General features: G+C 44.5%; 1 protein-coding gene across 1 annotated transcript in view; it reads left to right on the top strand.

Annotated features, from left to right (window-relative positions):
* The first annotated feature begins 2167 nt into the window (after positions 1-2167).
* The window catches only part of IQGAP3 (IQ motif containing GTPase activating protein 3), a 63583-nt gene continuing 56228 nt past the window's right edge, over positions 2168-9522 (top strand). Inside the window, exons 1-3 of the mRNA XM_054975664.1 lie at positions 2168-2231; positions 7139-7226; positions 8668-8824. Coding sequence (XP_054831639.1) covers positions 2183-2231; positions 7139-7226; positions 8668-8824 — 294 coding nt within the window. The 5' untranslated portion in view covers positions 2168-2182. The remainder of the gene's footprint in view (positions 2232-7138; positions 7227-8667; positions 8825-9522) is intronic.

The raw sequence follows: 9522 nt of genomic DNA, 5'->3' as shown, positions 1-9522 counted from the left end.
TCGTATTGAGCGAGCTCTCCCCCAAGTCCCTCTTCAGAGCAAATCCATCCATGTCCACCTGCCACTTCCTTAGTCTTTCAGGTGCCACAAGGCTCCTGGTTGTTTCGGCAGGCTCACACTGCATTCCTGTGCAGAGCTACCCAGTAGTTGGAATGGACTAAGACTGGAGTGACTCTGCCTAGGATTGCACAGGAGCACCACCCACAGCCCCTCTGAGCAAGAGTCCGGAGCGCCGCTGATGCCCACTCAGGAACACAGAAGAAGAAGGGGTGAAGAAGAACCAAAGGCCAACAAAATTTCAGGGGCAGCGGGCAGAAGAACGTGAAAGGCACCTGGGCCCTGTTGCCTGTGGGCTCAACTCTGATTGCGAAGAACGAAGGCATAAGATGTCTCGGCTCCCTATTCACAGCCAGTCAGTAGCTTTATTATTAACTGTTGGCCTATGTGCTCCCATTGCTTAAGGAGAATTCCTTTGTGGCTCTTCCAACTGTCATTGCTCCAGCCTAAGGGGGTATACTGCCCAATATCTATAGGGTACCATGGATGTTCAAAATAATGTTTTAAGTAAGGATAGGTGTCTGGTCCAAGGAGCCTACAATCTCAACGTCTCCAGGAGCTTCAAAGTTGGGTGCCACAACCCAAAGAGCCCCTGCTTTGTGCTCCCACAATCTCAGTGTAATAAAATGGAAGTCCAATATAAATACTGGGATCCCAGGGCATGGGAAAGTTCCCCTGGGGTGCCAGATCTGTGTGGATGTGTGGTGTAGTGGACAGAGTATCAGATTAGGTTGTTGTGGGTTTTCCGGGCTGTATTGCCGTGGTCTTGGCATTGTAGTTCCTGACGTTTCGCCAACAGCTGTGGCTGGCATCTTCAGAGGTGTAGCACCAAAAGACAGAGATCGAGCTACACCTCTGAAGATGCCAGCCACAGCTGTTGGCGAAACGTCAGGAACTACAATGCCAAGACCATGGCAATACAGCCCGGAAAACCCACAACAACCATCGTTCTCCGGCCGTGAAAGCCTTCGACAATATATCAGATTAGGCTTTCAAAGATCCAGATTTGAATCCCCACTCTGCCATGGAAGCTTGCTGGATGACCTTGGACCCTGGATGACACAAAGTCTCCATCTAAGCTACCTCACAGGGGTGTTGTGAAGATGAAATGGCGAAGAGGAGAACAATGTAAGTCGCTCTGGGTCCCTACTGGGGAGAAAGGAGGGGTAACCTTTGCAAATAAGTCATTCCAAGGGAACTATCACACAAGACACACACAATAGAATATAATTATATCTGACCTCGAAGAAACCAAAAAAGGGATACATAGACTAGCTGAGTAAATGTGTTTCCTTGGGAATAAATAGCCCAGTATCCAACAGGCTTTGGTCTCCGGCAAGTGTGCTGTGAACTGCAGCCTTAAGTATCTTAATAACCTTTACAGTTCTCATTCTCCCATTAGAAAACATCTGTGGCAGCTGACAACATATTTAAAAATGATTATCAACCAGAATCAAACATATAGACTATTTATACAGCAACAATCTGTCCTAAGAAACAGAGCAGAAAAAGTACCTAAAACAAATCATGCATAAAAACTAATAAAACTAGGAGCCTGACATTAACAATGGCACCTCCCAGTTCAGAGGCAGTCTACCACTTGTAACAGAGGGCCATTTTCCTGTGGTCCTGCCTGTAAATCTGACAAGGATTTCCATCATGCCGAGAAGCATCTCTGCTTCTCTCCACTCGAAAATGTGCACAATATTTGTGAGGGTTTTCCCCCCCACCTGTTTACTTTTTAATATCTGAGATCCTGCTGTCTTTCCGCTATGTCCAGTATTACTTAACTATATCTGAAATCCTGATACCTTTCGTTTCTGGAACTGGAAAGCTTCCTGGCTCTGGTGGTACCCATTACGGATCCAAAACAAACCAAGAAGGTACATCAGGACAAGTCCTGACCTTTGCTATTCTCTGATCGCCCAGTTCGAGAGGCTCCGTACGCGCCCTGAGCGCAATTCCACCCGTTGCGCTTCGCTTGATTTTCCACGTGCTAAAAACAAAACTACAATTCCCAGGTTCCCCAACAGCCCCGGGCCTCTCAGCTGGAAGAAGGGAAGAGGTGGCGGGAAATTCAAAAATCAAATCCAAGGTGGAGTTGGAAGAAGCAGATCAGCTGGCGATGGAGCAATTCACGGAGGGCTCCGGGCATGGGCCGGCTCGGTCAGGCTGTGAGTCGTGGGGACGGGGAGGGCAGGAAAAAGATAAAAGAGGGATTTCGATTTGCAGAGCGAAGGACTCGCAAAACTGGCCGAAGGGACTGGTTGTAGGCAGGGGAGGCCACGGAGCAGTCCCGGAGACTCGCCCCTTTTCCTGAATGCGTTCGGGTGCACAGTGTTTCTTGAGCTCTTATTTTATTTCGGAGCGCAGATCTTCTGATTAAAATAAAACGTTGCTTTGCTATATGAATAATTGTACAGAAAGGAAAAGAAAATGTGAAAGAAGGGGACGAGAGGAGGCGATGTTGTTCTTCGAGCCGAAAAGCAACGAGATAGGTCTTGAGTCATGAATATTGTGTCTTAAAAATAGCTACAGTTTCCCTATAAAATCCCTAGTGGGGTTAGGCACCCAGGCACTGTGTCTGATGTAAGACAGCCCCTTCAGAAGAAATTTGAGATCCATAATCTAGTAACTGTAAATAATTTTATTATTTTGTGTCTAAATGAGTCTAGCAAAGAAAAAAAAATGTATTTTTATCTTGTTCTTGCAAAGAGCTTACCCTCATAACAGTCCTGGAAGACAGGCTACTAGCCCAGGTTCACACAGCAAGTCAGCTCCATGCCTGAGTGGGTATTTAGACTCTAGTCTCCTAGCCTGGCACCACACCAGCTTTTCCCACCCATTCTGCTTCAGGCAGCCAGTTTTATCATTAAAGGATGGCAAACTGCCAATTATTTCTTTTTATACCATATTTTTATCACAGCTGGGGGGGTGGTACCATTTTTGGGTTTTAGTTACAGCTGCCAAAATGTCTTGGCTCATCTGAGCATTAAGCAGGGAAGAAACATTGTAATAATACTTAGCCTCCATAGAGAGTTAAATAGTTTCTCCCATCTTTCTTTAATCCTTGCAACAACAACCCTGTCAGGGAGATCAGTATTATCTCTGAGAGCCAGTTTGGTGTAGTGGTTAAGAGCAGCGGGACTCTAATCTGGAGAACCGGGTTGGATTCCCCACTCCTCCACTTGACAGCTGGGTCTGACCTTGGGTCAGTCACAACTCTTCCAGAGCTCTCTCAGCCCCATCCACCTCACAGGGTGATTGTTGTGGGGATAATAATAACACACTTTGAAGACTGCTCTGAGTGGGTGTTAAGTTGTCCTGAAGGGTAGTATATAAATCAAATGTTGTTGTTATTGTGGTGCGGAAGCTGAGAGAAAATGGCTTCCCTAAGGCCATCTCATGAGTCCCTGACAGAAGCAAGGGAGTAGGAAGTTTTGGAATTTGAATCTGTAGATGAAGAGACAATTGGTGCAGAAGAAAAAGAATCCTTAATAATTACACAACCCCATGGATTTGAATCCGAGCCATCCCAGGTCTGACAGATTGGCAGTGAAGTTCAGAACAGACAAAATGAAATCTTTCTTCCCACAAGCTGTAATTAACTTACAGATGTGATATACAGTGTGCGTTAATCTATTGTAGCAATCATTCTGTTGACAGAATATTGTCATAATTTATTTGAAATGAAAGAAAGAACAGCACATGGACCCAATGTAGCTGTTAGCTTAGATCAGTCAACGTTCTTCAGTAGCTGTTCCAAGACCCTCAGCTGGGTCACGGAGCTGCCACTTCTACTCATGGCTGCTGTTTGGAAGAACCTATCGGGGAGGGGTCCAGGCCTCCTGCCTTGCTTTGCACACTGAGCATGAGGAAGATAATCAGGTGAGGTTCCCTCATGACACTGCCCCTTGGCATGTTTGTCACTTCTAAACAAATTAAATCTTTAAGTTAAGGTCTGTTGGAAAGGTAGGTGGGATGCTAACCTTTCTGTAAAGGGAATGGCGGGCAAATAGATTTATGGGACTAAAGGGCTTCTTAGTGATGTTTTACAGAAAGGGAAAAGTAGAAAAGAACAATTGCCAGGAATCCAAGGGCAAGATTATGCCAGCACACTAAAACAACTGCTCAGGGTGCTCCTGTGTACATTTATTGTGAGACCTTGTGAGTGCCATTTCCTAATAAAAGATTCATAACAAGAAGTGTTTGAGCTATGAAAAGGTTATGGAAGATTAATTACTCTGTCAAAGATTTTTAACATTATGCTACATATGTTTAGTTGTGCAAATGGGCTTTCTTATGTGGGTCTTTGTTGATCTCTTGGTCTGACTTTTGACATACTTCGGATCTTTGATTGTAAAAAGTTGCTGACCCCTGGCTTGCTAAGCTATGCCTCCTACTGCTAGACTTGTGTTTCCTCTCCTCAGCTCTCTTGGTCTGTTGCCCACATTATGAATTCTGACGCTAGCAAGGTCATAGCTCCTACCTCCTTCTTCCATGCCCATGACTGATGTACTGCTCTCAGTCGACATTTCTGGCTGAAAAATATAACGGATGTTAGCTGTGACAGGCAGCAATTAGAAATGCAGTCCCCCTGATCACTGTGTGCTAGGAAGAAACATGTCGTATTTGTGGACTCCTCTGAGGCATAACCTTGGCTAGTGTTGGAAACAGGATGCTAGACTAGTTCTGATATACCTATTAAGCATGAAAGCTAAGTGGAGCTTCCAGATCCAAAGGCAGTCCACCTCAGAATGCCTCTTGCTGGGGACCAGCTGCTGAGAAAGGCTTTTGACTTCATGTGGGCTTCCTGGGGGCATTTCGGCTGGAAACAGAGTAATAGATGGACTTTGTGTCAAGTTCAGCAAGGACTATCTTTCCTTCTTATCCATTCTCCCTGTGCTGCCTCAAAGCTTCAGGCCATATAAAAAGGCTTTTTGCTAACTCCTTTTTTCCTTTGGGCGGCTGATCAAGGAAAGAAAGGGAGAGGAGGAGGGAAAATACCCAGATCTGTTTACATCACTTCAAAAGAAATATGGAATAGGAACACAGACAGCCTGTATGAAATTGCATGCCCGCACTAGTGGCGGTTACAAGGACAGCCTTTGGCAGTAGTGAGTCATAACCTTCAGTGTGTTATAGACTGCAGCCCTTGTTCCCTCTTGTTATGCATGAGATCGCCACCCTCTAGGCGTGTGCACTTTATGCATAACTGTGTATGAGGAAAGTGGAAACATTAGGTTGTAAACTCCTTGGGACAGGGATTTTTCTCTTTTCTCTCTCCTTTCTCTCTCTCTCTGGCTTATACTGCTATTTTATAAAGCACTGTTGTTATTGGTTGAGGTTCCCATTAGTTATGTTGAAAATCCCAAAATGAAAGCTATGCAATTGAAACCAAAACCGTATGCAGACTTTCGATTTCTCCAGAGCTCTTCATCATGGTTAAAGCCCCCTGTCCCCGTTGTCCCAGTTTGAACTGAGTCCCTGCATGCCTGGAAATTGAGATCCCATCCAAAACTCCACGTAATGGCTGTTTATGTGTCCTCTGTGTGGACTTGGCAAAATATGAATTAGGGTTGCCAACTGCAGGATGGGAAATTCCTCAAAATTTGGGGGTAGTGCCTGGAGAAGACAGGGTTTAGGGATGGGAGGGACTTCAGTGGGATATAATGTCATATAGTCCACCCTCCAAAGCAGCCATCTTCTCCAGGGGAACTGATTTCTGTAGCCTGGAGATCAGTTGGAATTGGAGGTTGGCAACTCTAATGTGAAAACTCTCCATTACCAAAATGTTACCTAATATTAAGTTATAATAGTTATTATAATGTCAAATTCAGCTAGATGAAATTAGCCAGAGTACCAAAACTATTGATCTTTTTTTGTTGTTGTTCTGATAAGGTTGGTGCTTTAAAAATACTGTACCTTTCTTTAAGTGGCCAGACAGCCAACTCTAACTGTAATAATCCTATTATTTAATGGACTTATGGGTGGAAGCATCTAAAGGATAGGCTGTAACTGCACCACCCTGCTGTTCCAATTTCCATCTTGTTTCTCCAGTGGCTCTTTAGTCCTCTTTGCTATAGTAGACCTGTTCATGTTACAATGAACGCATATACAATCCATCCAAGGTGTACACTTGAATTTTCTTTACAAGTGTATTGAGTAATTCTCATGTTACATTCAGCGCACGTACTGCCAAATGTGTGGTTGGAATCCCATATTTATCCAGGTACTGGGTCCCAGTTTAATTTGTAAAGTGAACCTGCATTGGCTTTTTCTTGGGTATGCATGTACATGCAGGATATACATGCATTCATTGAAACTTGTGTACAGGACTAGTGGGTGTCTTGATGCACCCCTTCGCAGGTAGGCACTAGAGTGACATTCTTTACTGGGTACTCTAATCACTTCTGAACTCTTCAAGAGGCAGGTAGGATCCAGGGATGCAACTCAGACAGCTGTGTCTGCTCTCTACTGACTTCTAAAGATCAGTTTGCAGTTCAAGGTGAGAAAGGGGTATAATATTTTATGGCTGTATATATTAGTGCCATATTTATACTGGGAATTGTGCAAATGCCTTTTCCCAACTGGTAACTGTCTCTTAAGCCCATGGAGACTACATTCACATATCATCTTTGTTTTTCTTGGCCTAAAACTGGACAAGGTTCTAACTCGAACTATCATCACAGAAATACCAAAGGATAGAATGATGTCACTCTACACCCGTAGCAAATCATGGCAGCTTTGGATTTTTACCAAAAGTTTGGGCCGTGTGTGTGGTTTTAGCCTGTTTTTGTCTTTCATGTTAAGCTTCTGTACAAGACAGAGCCCCCCACCCCCCTCCCATCCCTGGGTGCTGACCCATAGCCACACCAGGACCCTTAGGAGTTCGTCATCAAGCCTTAAAATTCTATAAGATCATAGAAATTTGGTTCAGGCTGTAAGTATTGGCAGGCCCAGTGCTGGCCTGGCTGAGAAAAAAATCTGTTGGCTTGCTAATTTACCTCACCTGCAGGTCTCCACCATTTTCAAGGGATTCCCTCTCTGTCTAAACAGCTTGATTTGTTTGTGTTCCCAGATGAACGCCTGACCGCAGATGAAATGGATGAGAAAAGGCATCAGAATGAGGCCTACCAATATCTCTGTCGCTTGGAGGAAGCCAAACGGTGAGCAAAGAACTACCGTCGACTGCAACTTCTCACCTCTGCCCTTCAGCTTCTTTGTAAATCTATTTATAAGTCCTTGGGGAGGGCTGTGGCTCAGGGGTAGAGTGTCTGCTTGGCACGCAGAAGGTCCCAGGTTCAATCCCCGGGATCTCCAGTCAACAAAAGGACCAGGTAGTAGGTGATGTGGAAGACCTGTGCCTGAGACCCTGGAGAGCAGCTGCCAGTCTGAGTAGACAATACTGACCTTGATGGACCAACAGTCTGGTTCAGTATAAAGCAGCTTCATGTGTTCATAGCACAACTGCATTTGGAGCACTGTGTATAATTTGGTGGAAAAAGTACATAGAAGGGCATCTCAAATGATTAAGGATTTAAATAACCTCTGTGAAGAATGGTTATAGAGTTTAAGGGATCTTTTCTCCAGAGAAAAGCTGACTACGGGCAGGCATGACAGACGTCAATATAATTGTGCCAAAAGGTGGAGAAAGATCTTGGTCTCGCTCTCTCCCATAATACTATAACTTGTGGGCGCCACAGGAAGTTGTTCGGCAATAAATTCTGGACAGACAAGAGTGGGTTCTTCACTGAAAGCATAATGAACCTGGACCTCATTGCCACAAGGTGTAGTTTGTGCCGGGGTGTTTGTGTGTGACAAATTTATGGAGCTCTTGTGAAAGCTAGATGGGTTTTGTTAGACCAGGGTAGTCAAAGAGAAGCACCCGAATTCAGAAACAGTGGCTCGGTTCAGACGTAACAGCTTTGCTGCTACATGGATGAGAGTCTCTCAACACAAGACGCTGGGGCGTGTGTCTGTCAAGTGTCGGAAGATGCAATCTTAGCTGGGAAGTGTAGTTTTGAAAGACAGAGCCAGCGGAGATCACTCCCAAGGAGACGGATTCTCTCCACTGCCGCTGGTGTGCCGGACTGTCTCCCCTTCCAGAGCTTTTATGCTGCCATCCTCATTGCTTAAAACTTTGAATTAACCGAGCCTCAGCAGGGCAAAGGCTCCAGAAGGGGAGGCAGCAGAGGGCTGTGAGAGAATCCAACTCCTCCAGAGTGATCTCCACCGGCTCTGTCGTTTAAAACTATGCTTCTCGGCTAACATTGCACCTCCTGACATGTGAAAAAAGTGTGTCAAAAGTAGAGAGACTCTCAGTCTGTAGTTTTAGGAGGGCCATATTCTCTCTCTACTGTCCCACCTTGTGCTTGGTGAGATAATTAATTACTTATTTTTAGAATTGGGCAAAATCAGGCAAACGAGCCGACATGATATATAATGACTGACCATGACCAACCAGTTGCTCTTTCTCCGCTTAACCTACCTTGCAGGGCTATTATAAGCTTAATTGGGGGAGAGGGGAACTTATGAAAAATCTTTTGATGCTAAGTGAATATGTACCAATGGAAAACATTCCTTCCTGTTTGTCTCTGCACATGACAGCTGGATGGAGGCCTGCTTGAAGGAGGATTTGGCTTCACCCACCGAACTGGAGGAAAGTTTGCGGAACGGCGTCATCTTGGCCAAACTTGGCCACTTCTTTGCTCCAGATGTGGTTCCCTTGAGGAAAATCTATGATCTAGGTCAAGCTCGTTTCAAGGTTAGAGGTTTTGGTTTATTGCTGTATCTACTGGGGATGGCCCACTGTCATTGGTAGACTGCTTTTTGTATGCAGAAGGTGCCAGTCTCGGTCTCCAGTGCAAAAGGTATCTTAGCGAGCCATGCTAGAAAAGTGTTCTTCAGCCATGGCTGAGTGATTGAATTTGCTCTGGGCGCTGAAAGTCTCAAGTTCAGTTCTTGGAATCTCCAATTAAAGAATCTCCGGTAGCAAGTGTTGAGGAAGCCTTTTTTCCCCGCGTCCTTTTATTTTTTCTTTACTTCATTTGTCGCCTGCTTATCTCGCCAAGACTCAAGGTGGAATACAAAATATTTTTTTAAAAAAATTTGATCAGACAATGTAAATTGTCCAATAAATAGTGCAGCAGAATTAGGATTACAGAACTGAAAAACAGTACCAGCAAACAAACAAGAACCCTGTCTAAGATATGATGTAACATAATGTAGAAAGTGGGTTACAGAAGTAGAAGACAATGCAGTAAAAGGAAGATGGTACATGTAGTAAACATTGCAAGAGTCTACAATCCTATTATTTTATAAAAGAGACCTCCTGAGCTATTCCATTATACTTTATAAGAATGCCCTCCTCTACTTTTCTGTTTTACACCTTCTGCAGAATTTGAGTTTTTCTGGATCTTCTTAGAAACCCCATTCCATAGAAGTATTGCTCTATTATTTTGG

Source organism: Eublepharis macularius, chromosome 1 (genome assembly GCF_028583425.1).
Source record: "Eublepharis macularius isolate TG4126 chromosome 1, MPM_Emac_v1.0, whole genome shotgun sequence".
Classification (NCBI taxonomy): domain Eukaryota; kingdom Metazoa; phylum Chordata; class Lepidosauria; order Squamata; family Eublepharidae; genus Eublepharis; species Eublepharis macularius.
The sequence above is the reverse complement of the archived record's forward strand: the minus strand, read 5'-3'. Positions and strand labels throughout refer to the sequence as shown.